This window comes from Labrus bergylta, chromosome 19 (assembly GCF_963930695.1).
Source record: "Labrus bergylta chromosome 19, fLabBer1.1, whole genome shotgun sequence".
Taxonomy (NCBI): domain Eukaryota; kingdom Metazoa; phylum Chordata; class Actinopteri; order Labriformes; family Labridae; genus Labrus; species Labrus bergylta.
In genome coordinates this window covers 18,513,732-18,535,546 of record NC_089213.1, presented here as the reverse complement: position 1 = coordinate 18,535,546, position 21,815 = coordinate 18,513,732, and the positions used below count along the sequence as shown (strand labels likewise).

The window sequence follows — 21,815 nt, the reverse complement described above, 5'->3', positions numbered from 1 at the left end:
ATCTTTGCTCTTACTGAAAAATACTTTTATCTTGTCTCTCCTTCCTGCTGTGTCTGTTCCATGTACCCATTCTTTATCTTAAGTTGCCTTAATTGAAAAGTAAGAGGAAGAGTCACATCTGAATATTGTCTGTCCAACTGGGACCGATACAATCCCGTAGGTATGGGCCGTAAAGTACATGAGAGAGGGAGGGGAGACAGAGATAGAGAGAGAGCGAGCGAGAGAGAGAGAGAGAGAGAGAGAGCGCGAGATGTCTGCCAACTTAAAAGATAGTAATTTGCAAATGCTGGCTGTCTCCAGTGAAATATTTGCCCACTCACAACATGAATCGCCTGTGTGTGGGCTTCCCCTGCCCATACAAAACTTATTATAGAATGGATAATACACAATGTGATTTGTCAGATTGTTTAATTCTTTACCTAGCTATAGCAACAGATGTTCTTGCATGTTCCCCCCTCTGGTTTATTTCTCTAGACTAGAACAGGCGCTAAGGCAGAGAAATGCTTTCACATTTAAATTCTGTGTGGTTGCACTTGCATTCCCTTGAAATCTCAATTTTGTAAACTAGTGGAACATTTTGACAGAAGGCAGGCAATGAAACGGCTGTTGCTTGTGAAAACTAGTAGGACGGACAAGGAAGGCATCAAGACAGGCTAAATACATGATACAAAAATGTTTGTAGTGACAAGGGATTTCATTTTGGAGTTAAAATGCTTACCGTATTTTCCGCACTATAAGGCGCACTTAAAAGCCTTTAATTTTCTCAAAAAAACGACAGTGCGCCTTATAATCCGGAGCGCCTTATATATGGATCAATTGGTTAATTGGTTGATCCATACTGGTTGTACACGGCGCTCAGCGACACTGACTCGGATAATGACGAGAGGGAGCCGGGCATGTTGGATGCCGTACTCAACTGTTCAATTCGGACACTGAAGAAGAAGAATTCGAGGGATTCGTGGACGGGGAATGAACTGAAAAAGTGAGCTTTACGTGTTATACGTAACTGAACAATGTTGAGTTATGCACTAACGCAGGGGTGCCCAACCTTTTTTGAACCAAGATCTACTTTTAAAGTTACCAGTCTGCCGAGATCTACCAGTCCACATAGTGAGCCATAGCCTTTACCAACAGCCTACAAACGCATTTAATACTCACACAACAAACAGAAAATAATAAATGAGAGTTCTGTAAAAAATAATGCAGACTACAGACTACAGCAGGCAGCTGTGAGATGATTTTGCTTTTGTTAAATTAGCTGCAGACATGGTGAGAGTGAACGGAGTAAAGTCCAACCGACTGTTTGACCGGGTCACGTGTGTTCCCACCTCGGTCCGTACGGATCACGGATCAACTATGTGCTGTAGCACTAAAAGTAAAAAGTAAAAAGGTTCGCGTGGTGGCTGGCGCTCCAGTGCAAGTGTGTGTGTGTGTGTGTGTGTGTGTGTGTGTGTGTGTGTGTGTGTGTGTGTGCGTGTGCGTGTGCGTTTGCGCTGTTTGTTGGTGTGTCTCGTCCCCCGCGATGCTCACAGTCATGACAGCAGAGAGGAGCAGAGAAAAGTAGCTGCAGCTTCATCAAATGCGCTTAATACTCGTAGCATAGTTTCTATATATGACTTTTTGGTAAAACATTTACCCCCCCCCCCCCCCGGTTTTACCTGCACGTCATTGCGCATGCCTGCACTCTCTCTTGCGCGCGCTCTCTCTCTCTCTATCTCCGCCGCTCGCTCTCTCATGCACGCAGCAATTTCATGAATAAATGAAAAATGAAATACACACAGGTCGGAAGTATACTTGGGCTCCCAACACAGGTATCGTGTGTGGGAAACAGTGCAATGAGATGAAATTGAAATCACTTTTCTATTTTACAATTGTATTTTATATTGACAAAACATCTCGCGATCGACTGAGAATCAGTCAGCGATCTACCTGTCGATCGCGATCGACTGTTTGGGCACCCCTGCACTAACGTTTGAATTAGCGGTATCAGACTGTGTTTCTTTTACGTGTTTACAACTGAACAAGGCTGGGAGATATTGTGAATATGCACATTAACGTTTGAACAACGTTGAGTTATTGTGAATGCACTACGTATAAAACTACGTTTTGAGAGTTAAGAGAAACGTCAAAGAAATAATTTATTATTTGGGGAAATCGTCTTATGTACTTTTGTTTTTGTAGTTTTATACGTTACGTTTTATACGTATTTATATTTATATATTCACAATATCTCCCAGCCTTGTTCAGTTGTAAACACGTTCTATTCTATGCGCCTTATAATCCGGTGCGCCCTATATATGAAAACAGTTCTAAATAGGCCATTCATTGAAGGTGCGCTTTATAATCCGGTGCGCCTTATAGTGCGGAAAATACGGTACACATCTGAAAACAAGGCCCAAAATATAAGGTGGTATTACTGCAGGTGTTTTTGGTCTTCTTTGTCCTTACAAATTACTCGACCATGAAACATCCAGCCCCCAGGAATAAAAAAAAAAGTTCTTGTACAAAGTTTATTTTTTTCCCTCAGATACAGTAACAATGGATTTTCATGGCAACAACGTTTCTTGGCAGTAAAGAGGAGTTTATAGAAATAAATTTAAAATGGCAGACATACTATTTCTTGGCTTGGCTATAACGTACATTTTCTGGTTGCCTCTCAGCCTCAGTGTGACGATAAGATGCCGGCAAATTAAAATTGCAGGTTAAAACGCATAACCTCCCATAAAACCTCATTCTGTTTTTTTCTAGACTATTAGCAGGACTATCACTTTGATTCTAAGAACAAGGACATGGACTTTATTTCTTGCAGAGTGTTCACTTGAACCTGTCCAAGTAAGCAGACAAAAACACTAGCTCATGCAATGTAATCCCCTGCATCCCTGAAGAAATCAGTGTATAGAGCAATGGATGGAGAGAAGAGGCAGGGAGAGAGAGAGAGGGAGAGGGAGGGACGAAGGGAGGGGAGGAAAGAACAATAATGGTCTCCACAGTTCAGCATCTGCTCATTAATCATTCATAGGCAGCCAAGTAGAAGCAGCAGGGAGCAAGTGAGATTCCAGGTTACGGTATCAAATCTCAATTTATAAATAGAACAGTTATGGAGCCAGGCGGCAGCATACCATCACTCATAGCCCACACGCCCCACCTCACCTTAGTGTTCACTGATTTCTGTGTATGTCAGGATTACATATCATGCAGGGATACCGTGAGTCACACCCAAAACGTGGACTTAATGTAAATCTGTCCCAAACAGGGTTAGGAAATGAGGCTTTAACAACATCTGTATTTGTATAATGCTGCTCTGATTCGCTGTTGACGAGTTGCCTCTGTAAATATGGTAAATATGGTAAAGTAAATATGTGCATTTTTGATTCCTGTGGACCTTAAGGGGGTGTCACATTCTGTACCTTGGTAAGAAAGTATAGCAGCTTGAGCCTGTTTAAGATAGCAAAGCTTCAAAAACAATCTTCCAATGACAACGTGTGGACAGACGGCCACATGAAGAACAGCCAAGTCCCAAAAGCTTGTCTCATTGCAAAGTGGATTAGAGGGGGCTGTCCCTTCTTTGGGCACTGACAAGTGACACCTTCTACTGATTAATGATACTCAGCACTGTCACATTTAACATGCCAGGCACACACACCATTCTGTTTGACAAATAGGTCCCTGTGATTTATTTGGTAATCTACTGCTTCCTGCTTTCATATTCGTGTGTCTCATTTGATTTGTCGCTTGAGGGAATGACTTAATAGGCGTTTTACAACATTCTTGTTCTGACCATGTTATCTGATTGGACAAGAAACATTTAATGGGTGCTGATATACAGGTTAACAACACTGAGACTTAGCTGTGTCTCACTGCGCCTCCGTTGTAACACGTCGACAGTCACAAAGTAGCATAAAGCAGGAAAATGTTTCTGTTGCTAGGTAACAGTGCTGTACCCATCAAGTTCTAACACTAGTTGTGTTGGTGGAGTAATATCATTGTTTACATAAAAATAGTCTTTGCTATTACTTTTTCCTACTATATACTGTTTATATAACTTTTATATAGAAGCAAAGACACACTGTAGGTCGGGCTGTTACATATATATATGCCTAATGCCTATGAACGAATCACAGCCGTGCTGATATTCAGTACAACATCTATCCCTCCCTAGCGATATCACTTAAATAAAACAAAGAACATTCACATGCAGACATACCAAGCTTTAGCTATGTCGTCTGACTCTACAGCTATTTTAAATATTGTGTCAGGAAAGCCAAGCAGTGAGGTCACCCCTGACCTTAGGAAAGAGTCCAAAAAGCTTACGCCACATGCAGCCAGTGTCGGGCTTTCAAGCTGACCATTCAAAGCTACATCACTAAGTATCTTAATCTGAGCTCAAACTCCTTAACACAGCATTACCAAGTGAGATGAGCAACCATCAGCCTATCAGTAATTAACTGTAGCCGTAACCCCTAAGCTTGGGCCTTATATCCAGGAGTTTGTGTTAATTTCATAGTTAATATTCAGTTTGATAGATGATTTCATGTGCGTAGATCTTCATTCCTTTTTCCTATCCCTTCACCTTCTCTTTGCACATCGTGTTCGTCCTGCTTGTCACACTTGTCTATGCTGTGTGGACAAAAACCGAACAAGGAGGCACCTTAAAGAGGAGGTGTTGCGTGTGTTTAGTGGGTGAGATATCCATGCATGGAGAGTGAATGAAAGCCTCCACCTTGCACAGCAGCGATTTCAGCAGCTGTGCGTGTATGATTGAATCCTCTTGCCGGGAAGCCAAACATTGAACACAGCGCAGGAAAGGTTGAATGCTTGTGCAGCACAGGTAAAGTGGCAATGTGCATGTGCAATCAAGTGCTCAGACAAGGCTGGTGCAAACATAACAGTGTGTGCAGTGGGTTTAAAGCCATGGTAGGATGCAGGTGAAAAGATGCCTGTGTGCACAGGATCAAACATAAAGGGAAATTAAAATCACATTAGGTTTGTCACAGTCTTATTTGATTTGATTATTGTCCCTAATAGTGCCCCCTTTTCCCATGAAAGCCTGATACAGAGATAAAGGGGAAAAAAACTGAGGATGCCACCGTCTGAGAGAAGAGGCTAAGGGCATGATAACCAGGTCCAAATGATTGACCTGAGATAAGAATGATGTGCTGAGCTGTTGTTCAAGGCTGACTATCATAAACAGAACATCACTCAGTCTGTGTTCACGGGTGGGTGTGTACCTGATGATTGACGTGTGAGAGCAGGGGCTGCAGCAGGCCATAAGCTATAAGAGAGGAGGAGACGACCACATCACTCACCTGTCTGGAGGTTACTGTAGTCAGTAGGCAGTATGGGATGATGTGCAGGATTCTGCTACAGTACAATAGAGTGTCAGAGTCTAAGATTTGTGCAAATGAAGAATTATGGAAGAAGAATAAGTATTCTTTCTTAGAAAACAAAGGGAGTCACAGTGTTTGCAACACTAAGCATGGCAATAATTTGATTATAAGAGAAGTTTATCATGAAGAAACAAAATGAAAAGGCAGATAAAACCAGGAAAAACCCCAGCAGCTCTTTTAGTTTTTGTTGACATTGCAGAAATCAAAAGCTGTTGTTTTTTTTTAAAAAGCATAATCACTTGTAATTTAACTCTTCAACTTTATTTTGAAATCAGTTACTTCCTATTTCCCTAGACTTTATTTATTTTACAAATTAAATCGAGTAAAATCCGCAACAGTAGTATCTTGAAAATGTTGTGAACTGATTTTTATTCTTATGTATACTGTATCTCATAAATGGCTTAAGCATGGAGTGCTGTTAGTGTGTGAAAGAGTATGTCTTATATTCTTGTGTTGTTTTCAGAAATCATGTCTGAATATCAGTAAATGATTTCTCTAGAAGGCAACATGGAGATAGTCCATTTATTTTAGCAATAGCATTCACATCAGTACAACACAATTCATGTTTCTCCGTTTAATTGCCAGCTATTAATATATAATGGGGATCAAAAGGTTTCAAATATTACTCTGGATTCTTCTCATATCTGCATCATATCCTCTGTTTACCAACACCACTGCTATCAGTCTTCCCCTCCTGTCCTTCAGCTTTGCACAACACACTGCAATGCACACACACACACACACAGACACACACACACACACACACACCCACACTCAAGGCTAATTGTTACTATTCTTTAATAGCGCCCAGCCATTTGAAAAAATAATAATAAGAAAAAACGATACCTTTTAGAATTATAATTCAAACCCTCAAGTGTTGGTTCATCTTGCAGAAGGTTGCAAATAGCTGTCCAGTTAAAAGATACGCTTTCTCTCACCTTATATATTTGGTCATATATCTGTTATGTGCAGGAACTTCATTATTACAAATTATCTATTTTTCAAGCTGCAAAACGGACAGAAAGCAGCACAGTTAACACAGTTTCTAAAAAAACAATGATACATACAAACAATACAAGATATGTGACTGTAAAACATGAAAAGCTATGAAATAACAAATTAAAGGAGCAAGGGAGTACCGTATCTAAAGTAAGACAGGAACCTCGTTCAAGTGTTAATGCATTCATATATGAATGTAAACCATATATCTTTACCAGAGGGGTTACACACACTGTGGGAAGCTGTAATGTCTCCATCCTACTGCATTTACTGTGAACCTGAAGTCAGTGTGTTCTCTCTGAGCTATTAGTACATCTGATCTCTCCCCTAGTAGTCAATCCATGCGGCAATATGCTCTCCATCGTTCTCACTTTGCAGAGCTAAATTGCAGCGGAGTCGAGCAGATTCACTTCCCTCCATTTAACCCCCAACTTTAAAACGAGATGACTGCAATGAACTGCCTCCCATCTGCTTCTACAATTGGAGGAAATGGATTGCAGTTTTCCACCAACACATGCTCGTCTGAGCCACATGATGATCCTCTGTGATGTGTAGATCTACATAAATACTGTATGTGTGCATCGTCTGCTTACACACAGCAGCCCACGCACAGATTCACTTTGCAGCATGAGATCAATAATTACACATTTCACTTGATGACTGGCCCATAATTCCTATTTCATCTTCATCTACTTCTTCTTTGTCCGTATTTTTTTCCCATTATCTCCCCACCTCCATATTCGGCTCCATCTTTTGACTCTTGACACTCCACCAGCCTTCCAGTCATTTGCTCCTGAATCAGCGCACAATATTCAACTAAATCTCCATCCTTCAACCTGGTGCTAATGAGTCCTGGATATGTTCGGTGTGGGGTCTAAAGCCTTTCCCTCACTGCCGTCTCTCCAGCTGGGTGCTCCCACCGTGCGCCAAATGCCTCTCTTGAATATTGAATAAACCCCGGGACCACCCCCGTGCTTCCTGATCAACAGCACTACTATTACCTAGCTATTACTCTGCACGGGGTCTCGGGGCTCTGTCAGGATGGATGGATAGTCTTTGGATCCCTTATGATGTGGGTGAAGGTAGGAATAATAGGCATGGGTGGGTTGAGCGTTTGAAGTTTTTTGATACCATCCTTTGTGATTTTTGAGAACTTTCTTTTCAAGATTTAAAAAAATGCTGAGGTTGCCTCAAAGAAGAGCTTCAAAGGGTGGTTATCCTTGAATTCTGCCTGTAATGAATTGACACTCAGGTAACTTGACTGCTTGTGCTCTGAACTCATTGTGACCTTAAAACAAGCCTGAGTGAATTGGCCCAATGGATGCTGATTAAGAACCAATCATAACTGGGAAGTGTCAAGATTCAAAATGTATTTTTTAAGACTCAATTTATTTTGACCCCTTCAGAAATCAACAAACTACCAAATGTATGTTTTCAGTTATAAAAAATTTACTATATGTAAGATAGAAGCATAGACAATGACTAAAGATCACAAGAGGAACATGAGGATCCAATCATTTTAGGGGTGTGGTGTATGGACCTGGACTTGTCTGGCACTTTTTTAGTCCTCTGACTACTCAAAGGGAACCTTAAGGCGCTGCGAACTGCGACAATTAACTACACAATGTTTAGGAAAATAGCAAACGTTGCCGGACATCCTAAAAACCCAAAACACATTTACAGTTAGAGATTAGCACCCCATCTCTCCCTCACATACAGCCAGTGACACTGCAAATGTGGCGTTGAATCTGGCAAGTAATACATTGTGTTTTCCTTTTTTTTTTAGTTAAGTGTTTCACTAATCAGCCAGGATTTTTTTTATAGGTCAACATTTAAACTGTTAATTTGTTAACATCCTACAATGCCCTACTACCCTGAGACTGATATCATTCAAATTTTAAGGGAAACGCTATGTTCTTTATTTGGGGATCAATTGATGCAAAGAAAGGGCCGTCTACAAATGTCATTGGGTCTGAGTGGTTTGTATTTTGAGAAATGTGTTGATTATCAAGTTTTATTGTGAGTTATCCATCAAGTTAAGTATGACGTTGTGCGTGAGGTGTGGATCATGTCTTTTAGATTTCCCACAAGTGTCTGCTGTTGAACACACTTGAAGAATATTGATACCAGAGACTCTGGAAACTGTTAAAGAATAACCTCAAGACATTTCAAAATGAATTTCAAAATGTATATTGCATAGGCTGTAAAGTGAGAAGATGATTTGGAGAAGTGGAGAGCGGTGTTTATTCTTAGTTTTATAGAATAGTTTTTGTAGTTTTTTCTCATTGGCCCAGGAGCCATTTGGAAGATTTATTATAGAATAAATTCTGTTTTTCCTCCGTGTATGTGGCATAAACACAATTTATATGCCTTGTTGTGTCCACGGTTCATTGTCAGATATTAAATCCACATGCCCTATAAAAGATGATGTAACACCATGATATTATAAACATGAAAAGGATGAGCAAGGCACTGTTGGTGAGCTGATATTTACCTACCATTCATTTTTTATCTGGCCTCTCTGTGATAGCCACTTCATTATTCAAAGGCCAACCACACAATTAGCAGCAGCAGATCTCATTGCGAAGCAGTCCCGCTAGGACCAATCAATGCTATTAGATCCGTCAAGGTGATTAGACACACTCCTGCGTCTTCCTCATTCCTTCTTCAAACTGCTTGTGCTAGGATAGCTTATAAGGCTTGTTGCCTTTAATTTAAGCACCATTGATTCCCAATCCCATGCCAGATCAGGCAGGTATAATGCACAAGGTATAAACATGGGGGTATTTTGTGGTGGGTGTTGGTAATAAGGGCTTAACAAGTTCATCTTGGTCTTTAGCTACAAGAACCTTTAAAGCTTTATTGTAACTTGATCCGACAGACGCACTATCATCTCCCCCACTGACACAATATCATACAATTTATTTCCTGTGAAGAACAGTGTAAGCATCATAGCAAGAAGCAGTAAGTTGGAGGTCAATTTACTCAGCCTATCAAATACCTACACAGCTTAACAGATAACTGCTCTTCAGAGCACCTTGTGTTTTCTACTAATTAGAAAACCATAATATGCTAACATGTCACAGTAAGACGTTTAATATTGAAACTGTCACTGTAGTTATATGTCGACAGAATTCTTATAATTCCAGGCAAATGAGTATTCTGACATAAGCATTTAGCCCTTAGTGCAGCCTCGCAGGGTGTTAGCGTTGCTTTGGCACACGGTGGTGGTTCTAAATTTGCTTAACAAGACAACATTGCTGATAGCACAACCCCCCTATGTTCTGTGACAACATGTGATGTGCAGTTTAGTGAGGTTAACAGTTAAGGATGGTCAGTCAAGACAACCTTTTCCATTTTTATCCCAAACATAAGTTTTCTATTGTACATAATAGCAAGCCTCAAAGCCTTAAACACAAGTGGTATAACTGACTCAAAGTTACCATTAAAAGGCTGGCAGAGTGCTACGTAATTAAACATACCCATGCGTGTCCTGTTAAAAACTGGAGCGCTCATGAGGACCTCATCAAGGATTCGATTGACAGTTACAGCAGCCAATGGCACTTAAGTTTTTATCTGTAACTTACACACATGTGAAATGAGAATGTGGGGGGTAAAGTGCATGTGCTTTTTAGACATATTGAGGGAAACACTCAGCGGAATTTAAACTCCAAGGAAATCAGAAGAGGGATTGGCAGGAAATCAAAGTGTTAGCATGCATGGGATGCTGACCTGCTAGCTAGCTTGTTTATTAGCCTGTGGTCTGAGGTTACGGGCAGAGTTTGTTATCATGATGGAGATACGTTCAATTCTAGAAATAACGGGACCTTTAAATCTGATCAAATCTGATACAATTTAAAAGCGTATTCACTTGTGGTATCATGGTGAATCAGCAGAAAACATCTCACCTCTTTCTGACGGTCTCTCTATTTCTCATTTTCTATTCTGGGCCCCTCGCTCCCTTTTTGGTCCAATCATAAACACAAAACAGGTTTGATTGTGACTTGAATGGGCCCAAATGGAGAGGCAGCAGAGCTATTGTGCTGACTTCAAATAGCGTCTGATAAGAGACTGTGTGTTCAGAATGTCTGAATAGATCACCACTGCGATGGTATCAGTAATTCACCTCGAGTCTTCACAGAAACGTCATGTCTCAGCAGGGCCAGACGGATCCTCAGTCGTATTACCGAGAGCCTCTGTGACCTTGCGGTGAGATGAGAGGGAGAAGCTGCTCAGAGCACATTTCCACAGTTTTAATTACCACCAGCAAAGGGAAGCTGCTGTAGAGATCTCTTGTTGAAGTGTGTGTGATTGCTTTTGCCTTAACCTGTGCGTGATCTGTGTGTATGTGCACACTGCATGTGTCAATCTGACACTGGTGGAGAGCCTCTCCACCAAAAACCATCCTATTTGGGCTGGCCCTCTTTAAAACCCTCTTACATAAGCCACTGTTCTCAGATGTGCGATATCATGGAACTATTTTTGTCTCTTCCTCTGAGAAAGCCTGTTCGCAGTTCAAAACTAGCCTTTTCTTTAAATAAAACATCGGAGCTCCCTCGCTTCTCAGCCTGTCCTCACAAAGTGAGCTTCTGCTGAAAGGATTGAATGTCAGAAAAAAAAAAATCATTCAATTTCATCTTAGGAAACTTTAGCCCTTTACATTGGCTGACCTGGATTCAGGCGCCAAACAAGACATTTTTTCTTTTTTTTGTCCCTGTCCTAGATTTTGTTCTGACACGGAAACAGCTGGAGAAATCTTGCCTGGTGTTATGATGGGATATTAATACCCACATTTTATGTTCCGCTTTCTATGCTCCATTTTGATCCGCAGAGAAGGGACCAATTGATCCACAGTTCCTTCAATAAATACAATAATAAATCATCAAATGGCAAGGTCTGTGATCACGGACAATCTGACCTCTTGTTTAGTGACCTTGAAAGGTTACTGCATGTCCAATTTTTACCAATAAGTGTAAAGAAATGAAAAATGGATTGCCTGGATGTTATTCATTTGATTTTTTATTCGGTAAACAATATCAGTGGTCTTTAGATTGTTTTGTTTGGTGGATAAATGAATAAAAATTAAGACGTGAAGACGATAAATATTTGAGTCTCAGTGTTGGCCTTCTCATCATTTGTGTTACTAAAGCATGCAATGTACAATGCGTTGTTTTTTATAGTTTGTTTTAGGCTTTTTTGTTATATTATATCATACACCCACATACCAATGGAACAATGTTAGGTGCATTCAATGTGAGGAATCCTTTATTTCATATAAAATAAAGGTTTTTAAAGCTTAATCAGTGACATTTTTACATTTTCACATGACACAAATTCCGTATTTTCAATCCAACACTAAAATGTTACAAATTTTATTTGAGTGTAGTGTTGTAAAAGAAATATAATGTACAATTTAGCCAACTGCAGAGACTAGCCGTTACAAACAGCTTAACCTGGGCACACCCATCCACCAGACTCATCACCTCAAAAAAAAGTAAAGACATAACTCTATGTTAACACCGCTTAACAATCTTACTTGTCTCGTAAAACTAAACTCACTATTGGTACAATACAGGTTTTGCCACATTATTTCATTCATTCGATCCCTCTATGCTTCACAGTGATCCAGTAGAGACCTATTTTTTATGATTTATATTACTACTTTTTTTTGAGAAAGAGGGGGCTGAACGTTATTAACAAGGTCTATAGGGACATTTCAACTTAATTTATTTTTATGAATAAGCTCTGTCTTCATGCTGTTTTATGCACTCTTTACATTCAAAGTAAATGTCAAAATCATTAAAAATAGGGACATTAGTACCTCACATTTACATTACACATCTGCTTAATTCAATATTGATCAACTAGAGTCGGAGAAAAAGTGATGTGATTTTTTTAACAATTAGTTTATTTCATTATTCACCACAATTGATTGATAACCTATTTCTCTATGTCATGAGCGCTCTGGTTGTTGAGTTCCCTTGGACCATGACGTCTCTTCTCGCTCAGCCATCAGAGGACAGGTTCAATCAATTTGGTTTGAAAAGATCACTCGCTCTTCCCAGACTTACACAGAGGCATATCCCAGAGAGGTTGTAGCAAACAGCCTTAGCTAAAAGGAGATTAAGGCAACACTGGAAAGACCCCTTGAAGCCCTCTAAAGACTGGTGGGTGATTTTGGATTTAGCAGTGGTAGTGAGATAAAGGCCTTTTCTTCCTGCTTAATTGATGGCTGTAATCCATGTGTTGTTTTAAGAAGTCTGTCTCGTTGATGAGGGAACACAAACCCCTATGGGTCCCTGCAGAAAGTGGTGGTTTAGTGAGGTCATCAGAGAGGTTTCCCACTTGTTGGGTGGGGGCAACTTGTAGCTCTAGGATCCTCCTGATAAATTAACATTTTTCTCCCAAAGTAAAAAGTGAATGTGGATGACAGCAGTCTTGCATCATGCATGCAAATTCTTAGAGAATCTTTCATGTCACTTATATCCATGTAAGGAATCTAATATTCCAACAATTTAAGATAAACTGTGCTATTGTGTCTTTTGTTTTATCCTGTACCATATTGTACATTTATGGGATTGTCTAGTTTCCTCTCATCCTCAAATGACATTTGACTTTTTACTTTAGATGCTCTCTACATTGCTCTCGTTAAAACGTCTGTGAACAGTTTGTAACTGGTTCTGAAACAGACTTTTTCAGTGGAAAAGATTCAAAGTGTGATTTGAGTCTTAATAGAGAGCAGGAGGGGGTTCTTTCGGGTGAGATACTTACCACACATGTACAAGGCAGGATCAGCAGAGCGATGAGACGTAGTGCTTTGTCCAAAGAGCCGAGATGGAGACGAAATAAAAACGTCCATGTAGTCTCTTTAAGTTGTCACATTCTGTCTTTCTAAGTCCTTATAATTTTTTCTCAACCACTCTGCAGTTCATTTCCAGGAGTCAGGTTCCATGAGTGCACAGTAACACCAGCAGTACCAATTAATAGTTATTTAAGATGTGTAGAAGTGGATAGAGGCTTAATGAGAAGATCACAGACATCCCTTAAGTAAGAAAAGTCCTGACCTCGAGGCTTCAGCACACTTTTAGGAAATCTAGTGGTGTACCTCTTGGTCTCAGTCAGAATGATAATATCCTTGTGTTGATCGCTATCATGAATTACAAGTTGTGCTTAATCTCTACAAAGTATGTAATTAACCTTGCACTGATTCATATCGCTCATTATATCAGCCCAGATGGGACATTGAAAATAGGGCAACGGTGCCTTAATATCTCATCTAGTGCCTGTGCTACATTATACGGTACAAAGTGAAGCCATGTTCACAGATGTCTTGTGCAGGTTTGAAAATATGTCTGCACAAAATATGCTCAGGTCTTTGTATTTTCTTACTTATTTTTTAACCGTAAAGGTGATTACGAATGTTGTTGCTGATGACATACAGTACCTGCTTCTTAAATCTCTCCAAACATTAGTATGTGTTGCATCCTATCAGCTATTTATGACCTACCAAGAAACACCAACCAATCCTGAACAAAAGTGTAAACGGAACAATAAAATGTCAAATCTCGGTCTCTTTAAGCGATTGCTGGTTGTTACATTGTACTGACTTGCAAAGTCTAATCCCAATTCAAAACTTAATTACAGCCATTCTGCCTCTGGAGAAAATTAGTGACCTATTGTTGAAAATGTGCTGTAAAGTGGAAAAGAGAGAGAGAAACTTGATTAGCATGGACAGGTGGGGCAGGTTGAAATGAGGACAGTTATGACTGTGGGTGGTGTTAATGTATGTGTGTGTTAACTCGAGAAGGAGAGAGAGCTTTAAATGTTTAAGCTCCGAACATAACAGAGCACCAGAGGAATACATATGTAGACATTCTCATTATGTTTCATGAGCATGCTTTCACTATATTAATTGCTCAATAAATCTCCGCTGCTTTAACTGGACCAGTTAAGTTACTCACTCCTACTTTTCCAACTATAAAGCATTCAGTCTGAGTTTATGCTCGCCGCCTCCTGTTTTGCTCATTAGCTTGCTAATGCTGTGAGAAAACAGTTACAAAGGTTGCCTTTCAAAGTTTTTTTTTATACCTGAATTGATTTACAGGAGATGTTCTTCAAAGTTGCTGTGGTCCAACTGAATAATATGGGCTTGTTGTAAAGGCAATTAGTGTTTGAGGCTGTTCTGAGGAGTTTGTGTGCGTGTGCGTGTGTGTGTGTGTGTGTGTGTGTGTGTGTGTGGGGGGGGGGGGGGGGGGGGGACCTGAGTCAGTCACCTCTATACATACTCCAACACACACACAAGGGGGGAGTATGAAGGCAGCGTGAAAGGTCATGCATACAGGGGTCAATATCCAGCTGATATTTACAGATCTATTCGCAGTAACACTTTGAAGGGACTGTTTTCTTTGACATTTGAAGTAATTTGAAGACTTTATCCGTTCTCACCCTCAGACTATAGATTACTTATTTTTTTCCACAATTGTCACGACTGCACAGACAGGGTTTAACCCTTGAAATAATTAAAGCCGTAGCTTTTTCCCGGACAGTAAATTACTTCATTTTTTTTAACCCCAACAGTCAGGACAAAAGCTCACTATGCTTTTTTTCCCTTTGTCATTCCAGCTGTCCTTTGCAGCAACAACCCCAGTACTGGCAGACAAGAAAAAGTACCCCAACTTCTTCCGCACAGTACCATCAGACAACGCAGTCAACCCGGCAGTAGTGAAGTTCCTCAACTACTACAACTGGAGCCGTGTGGGGACCCTCACACAGGATGTTCAGAGGTTCTCAGAGGTCAGTACTCTTTGTTAATCATTTAAACATATACGTCTTGATTTGTAACTGTTGGAAAAGTTGCAGTAGAAAGCTGAGGTTGGAAGATGAAACGTCACAGATAAAAAAACACAGGAAATGGTAACCAGTTTTGATATAAAGCAGTTCAAATAAAGAAAGGAGGAGGGTTGCATGGTTCCATCATTTTAACTTAAATATCTTTATCATGTCTACTATGTCTACAAAGCTAGAGGACACAAAATATTGAATCATCTGGCTCTCTGGCCTGAAGTCTGCCGTGTAAAGTATACATTTGTTAGTCAAATCAATGTAGTTTAATGTATTCCAGTTTTATTCCAGTCTGCTACTGTCAAACCTTTGTGGGAGAGACTTTTACTTTTTTCTGAAGGAAAAGGTTAACATGTCACCATTCTAACGCTGCTCATGTATTTTCACTTATTGGATTTTTTAGTATCTTGTCACATCCTGATGAACAGACTGAGAGCAGTATCCGGTTTGAACAATGACTGTCATTTCTTTACAATTATCATTCAGAGGATGCCAACATGGCTGGAGTGGGTGGCAATCAATCAAATCCAATCTTTTCTCCACTAGTTGGGTGAATAATATTTTTCCACCCACTTCAAACTCCATTGATGGATTTTCAATGATTCTGCATAAATGTGAAGATTGACATTTTTTAAATTAATAATGGAGCTTAATCCTACGGCTTAATATTTGTGTGTGTTTTTAAAAAGGTTACTTTCATGAAGATGCATTATCATGACCCTTCATTACTGGAGAATCAGATTTGAGCAGATGTAAGGCGTACATGATTTTTTTATACCAATTACATAGGAGTTTTGGCTCGATGATTTGTTTACCCAATTCTATGTGGAGCGTAGTGTAATGGCCATCTCCTAAATAAGCATAATTAATATCAGATAATGAAAAAAGCCTATTTTGGATGGATGACCGAACATTCCAGAATTTGGAGACCAACTCAGACTCAAGGTACAAACATGGTATCATACAGTATCTGCAACACTGAAATATCACGTTGTTAAGCCATACCAGAAGACTTTAGGAAATAAACTGTTAGCTCTTGCCTCAAGGTGCTGGTTAAAAACAATCTGCTCAGCAGCTGGGGATAGGGGGGGAGATGGGGAAGTGTTGGGAGAAAGAGGGAAACGTATAAGAAGTCTCACTGCAAATCTCACAGAGCCCAAATCCCTTTATCTCTCCCCTCCTGAAAGCGCCAAGGGGCTTAGGACGTGAGGAAAACGGGCGGCCCGATTCAATCAACTTGCCACAAGATTGGCCTCTAATCCTGAGTTACAAATATGCAAGCATCTCTTCCATACCTCATGATTTGTTCAATCCTCTGTCAAGTTCAAAGACATCGGCTTTTGGTGCATCTGGAAACTGTGCTAGCGTGTCGCGAGACAAATGCTTGATAAGATTTAAAGTCATGCACTTTGTTTGGCCATTCTAAACAATATAAAAAAGGACACAAGTCCAATGTTGCAGTCTTGATGACTCCTTTCTGTTTGCGTATAATTCCAGTTTATTTGTGCTATTTATTATACTTTCGTGTCTCCAGAGCCATGCTAACTTTACACTCTTTAATGTCAGGGAAAAAGGCTTGAGGACACCTCTACAGCTTTGTAAATAACAATGGTTGCAATACAAGTTATTTCAAGCTCCTGACTCTGAGTCCATAAAAGTAGGAAACTGCTCCCTGAAACACCATAGTGGCTTACAGCATTAGCATCTTCTTGTAGGGCATCTTGTGGGTTAACCCAATTAATCTGCCTTTTGATTTATGCATATTGTCTTGTTATCATGTGTGTGGCTCACTTTCACTATGCTGTAACCAATAAACACTCTCATTAACACAAAACCTGATGTAAATCTGTCACCTGGCGGTAACTTGTCAAAAAGATCTGTATATATAAATATAAAGCTTAACTTAAAATTATAGGCTTTTGAATTATCTGATCACAGTTTTTCCAAGTATTTTTTTTTAACAAGCTAATTCCCCCCTTGACTTTGAAAGTGCTGCACTAACAAGCAAAGTCTTTTCCACATCGTCAAAGTAACGTTGACCCTTGAGCAATCACATCACTGCAACAGTGGGCAGGGGCGGTCAGAAATCCTGTGAAAATCTTACTTATCTTCCCTATAATAATACCCCTGGATGTGTAACTCATGTGTGACTCAATACCATACACATGTTTAATCTAATAATTAAAAAGCATGAATGTGCTCTGTCTGAAGATTGTTCATGTCTCTGCAAATTGATTTCCAAATTGTACTGATGTAATCCAGAGGCTGCCTGTAGGGGAGGAATCACTGCAGCATTATCAAACGCTCATAAACCTTTGCCAGTAAAAAGATAATTGATACAAAAAGTTGATGATCAAAAAATTATCAAAGACTAATTTTAAGTGGATTGATTTCACTTCAGAGCATCTCTAATATATATGTCTACACAGTGTGCATGTGTGTTCACACATAGGTGCTTACATCTCCATAATGAGGATACTATTGACAGAGTTGTCATCCCTGTCAGCTCTACATCTCTCTCTCTATGTCATTCTCTCATTCTCTCTCTCTCTCTCTCTCTCGCTCTGATCCACAGTGCTTTTTCCCAGGGAGAATGCTCACAAGGTTAATGTTATGTAACGCTTGTTAAGGACTCAGTCGGTGGAATGCACACCACACACACACATGCATAGAGTTTAATGTCCCCTGGGACTGTAACCTGTAAGCTAAAGCCAGCACGACACTTCTATTTATAGGCACCATTGAAACACATATACACTGATACACCTACATGCACACTCAATGCTGTTTATCGATAGGCACTTATGTTTCTTTAATCGGTGTGTTTTTAGTTTTTTTTTAGTTTTCTTTTATAGTGAGTGATGAAAATGAGTAAAAGCAATGTATTTGTTGTGTTAAGTAGTCTGTCCAAGCCACACACACACTCAAACACACACACACACCCACACACCCAAAACAATCAACATTATTGCGATTGCCAGACAAACAGGGCTCACCTAGGAAACAAAGGAGCCATTATCAGACCATAGGATGACAGACCTGACAGAGAGCAAGGATTAGGACTCTGTCCTCCGCTGCCTCTGTCCGAGTGAGAGTATTTCATTACAATGAGACTAATGAGACATTTAGCGAAAGTAACTCCCACAGCATCTTCCTTTTTCCCCCCTTTCAATTATTTTTTTTTGTCATTATTCATGCTTTTTTCATGATTTTTCCCCAACTAGCAGCTGTTGCAAATAACAAATATCTATGTAGTGCTGCTTGAATTCCTACCCAGAATCTAATTTGTACAGGGCATGTAAGGCCACAGGAGAAAGCCGTTCCAGAGCTTGTCATGAGGCTGTGGAGCCACCATTTGTCACGCTAGTTTTTATGAGCACATGACTGGCATTACAGGCTGAACTCTGGGATTTGCATGCTGATTTGAATTGAACTCAATAGTAGTGGCAGATGTATGCGTGAATCAATCACATTTCCACATTGTAAAACCCAAAAAAGTACATCCTCTCCATTGTGAATCTACCAGTTGACACATAAATTAATTCTAAATGAGCGGTTAAGCATGCCAAAACAAAAGAAAAAAAAAGAAAGATTGATAGACATCTGCTATCACTCTACTATATATGATCATAATAAACACACATGCAGTCACACCTGCAATGAATGGACCTGCCTAGAAAATTATGCATAAATGATTTGATGATGGACAATTGCAGTCTGTTTGTCTCACAGAATCATACCATGGTACTATTCACTTATACACTGCATCAGGATCCTCTCTAGCCTGCCTCTCTGCTGCCTGGAGGGTGTGATTTGAATTTTTGAGGAAAGTGTTTTGTTTCTTTCCGTAAATGTCAAGCTTAGCCAGCAGTAGAATGTGGATTGGTTTGATCAGCAACTATTCGAGAGAAAGACAGAGCACATATATCATGTTATTAAGGTGTAATAGCTGAGATATTGCTAGTATATCTATATATATAAGTATGAAAATATAAAAGCTGAAACAATTCATCCTGCAACAGTGTTGATCAAAATAAAAGCAGGAATCCCTTTTTTACCTTCATTATTGTGTTGATCTATCATTTTCATAGCAGAACTAAAGTTACTACAGAAAAAACTGTGAGCCCAATGGGTATTTATTACTTCAGAAGTCATCACTCCAATCAAGTTTGTAGTCTGACTGTAAACAAAGTCAACACACTTGAAGGAAGTCATGGCCGGATGTCTCACTGTTGGCTTCATCTGAAGCCTTGAAAAGTTGGCTGATCGGTTACGAGATTGCGATTTTATTTATCAAATTTTGTGAGCAAGTAAAGCCACGGCCAATATAGCACTGTGTCCACATGCAGTGTAGGTCCGCAATGCCATTCTGTCATTTACACCCAAAACTATAAAGTGTCCCTTAACTTCCCAGCTGTATTCATTTGTATTCTTTTTTGTGCTTGTATATATCTACAGTATATGTGTGCTACTTGCTGGCGAGGACATGATTCTGTAGTGTACCCAAGTAGAATCATTTATTGTTTCTACATACTGATGCATTGCCCACATCAAACTCAGTGCATTTGACATTTTGTCCATCATGCGTAGGTGTGTGCTTACATAGTTGTTGTGTGGACGCATGCCCACAAGTGCAGCATAATTATTTCTCCTCTGATTTGCTGCTTGGGATTCCCAGGCTGCGCGGGACAATGGAGGATGTTTTTTGTTACGCAGGAAAGCTGTACACTTTTTCTTCTTACCTATTCTCTGTCCATCAGCTCCTCTTTCCTCCCCTCCATCTCCCTTGCTCTCTCTTACACATTCAATCCAACAAGCAACAATAGGTTCAACCTTTCCTATCTCATTTGAAAAACAAAACTAAAATAACAAACACTTGTGACATAGGCTTCTTAAGATAGACCTGAATAGCTGTTGAGGTCTGCCATTATGTCCTATGCCTGTGTGCTTGTTGCTGTGCATGTGTTTGTCTGCACAGCATCTGTAAGCTTGTCTTGCATGGGCTTGTAGGCTGTTATTCCTTTCACCTCTGAACTACCTCCAACATACCCCCTCGAACACCAAGCTATCCTGCTGTTAGCTTCTTTCCTCGCATCGCAGCTGCCAGGCTTTTTAGATCAACACCAAAACCAACAGGACATTATACCTTGTCCAGACAAGAATGCTGATTGTTCCTCAAGAGCAAAACCTGGTTGTATTGATCCTGTCCCGCCTCCCTGTTGTTTCAGCTCAGCGAGCAGTTCATTGGAAGGAATGTTTGTACAGGAGTGAGTGATGTTCAGAATGATTTAGAGTTCCCTCTGGGGTACCATGGGAGGAGGCGATTATGACAGCAGACATTTAGAGACATGAGGGAAATAAAGTTGAGCTTGTTCAGAGTCATTGATTTTGAGAGGCTGCTACCTCCATTTGATTATATGAAATAGTTGTAATGACTTATTCTTACAGCCTAAGCAGTTGTAATAATGTAAGTCTGGCGTTAGAAATAGTGGCTGCAGTCGTGGTTTTATATCAGTGGGGATGCTAACTGCTGTAGATATGCTTCCTCCACTTTGATGACCTTTGGCCATTCATGAAGCGATACTTTAACAAAAAACACTACTAACATGCTCTTTTAGGTCCCTTAGGTCTCAAGCGGGCGGCCCGGTTTCACATCCCACCTGTGGCTCCTTTCCCGCATGTTGTTCCCCACTCTCTCTCCCTTATTTCCGACTCTATCCACTGTCCTATCTCTCCATTAAAGCCACAAAAATCTTTTTAAAAAAAAGAAAAAAAGAAGGCTTTCTAGTGGAGAAAACCCAATGCAATCCCCTCTTGCCCCCTTTACAATGGAAAAAATAGACAAACGGACCCTGAAGGTGGTTTTAGTGGAGAAAACATGATAAAAATGAAAACCGCAAGCGGTGATGAAAGGCCCTCAGCGTATGTCGTGCAGCAGTCGGCCAAATACTTCGTGGTTGATTAGTGGTTACTTAGTGGTTCCCTAGTGGTTACTTAGTGGTTACCTAGTGGTAACTTAGTGGTTACCTATTGGTTACTTAGTGGTTCCCTAGTGGTTACTTAGTGGTTACCTAGTGGTTACCTATTGGTTACTTAGTGGTTACCTAATGGTTACTTAGTGGTTACTTAGTGGTTACTTAGTGGTTACCTAGTGGTTACCTAGTGGTTACTTAGTGGTTACCTAGTGGTAACTTAGTGGTTACCTATTGGTTACTTAGTGGTTCCCTAGTGGTTACTTAGTGGTTACCTAGTGGTTACTTAGTGGTTACTTAGTGGTTACCTAGTGGTAACTTAGTGGTTACCTATTGGTTACTTAGTAGTTACCTAATGGTTACTTAGTGGTTACCTAGTGGTTACCTAGTGGTTACTTAGTGGTTCCCTAGTGGTTACTTAGTGGTTACCTAGTGGTAACTTAGTGGTTACTTAGTGGTTACTGAGGGGTTACCTAGTGGTTCCCTAGTGGTTACTTAGTGGTTACCTAGTGGTTCCCTAGTGGTTACTTAGTGGTTAACTATTGGTTACTTAGTGGTTACCTAATGGTTACTTAGCGGTTACCTAGTGGTTACCTAGTGGTTACTTAGTGGTTCC

At 40.1% G+C, this 21,815-nt stretch overlaps 1 protein-coding gene across 1 annotated transcript in view; it reads left to right on the top strand.

Annotated features, from left to right (window-relative positions):
* The window catches only part of gabbr2 (gamma-aminobutyric acid (GABA) B receptor, 2), a 174,007-nt gene that overhangs the window by 67,657 nt on the left and 84,535 nt on the right, over window positions 1–21,815 (top strand). The window contains exon 3 of the mRNA XM_020631655.2: window positions 15,009–15,179. Coding sequence (XP_020487311.2) covers window positions 15,009–15,179 — 171 coding nt within the window. The remainder of the gene's footprint in view (window positions 1–15,008; window positions 15,180–21,815) is intronic.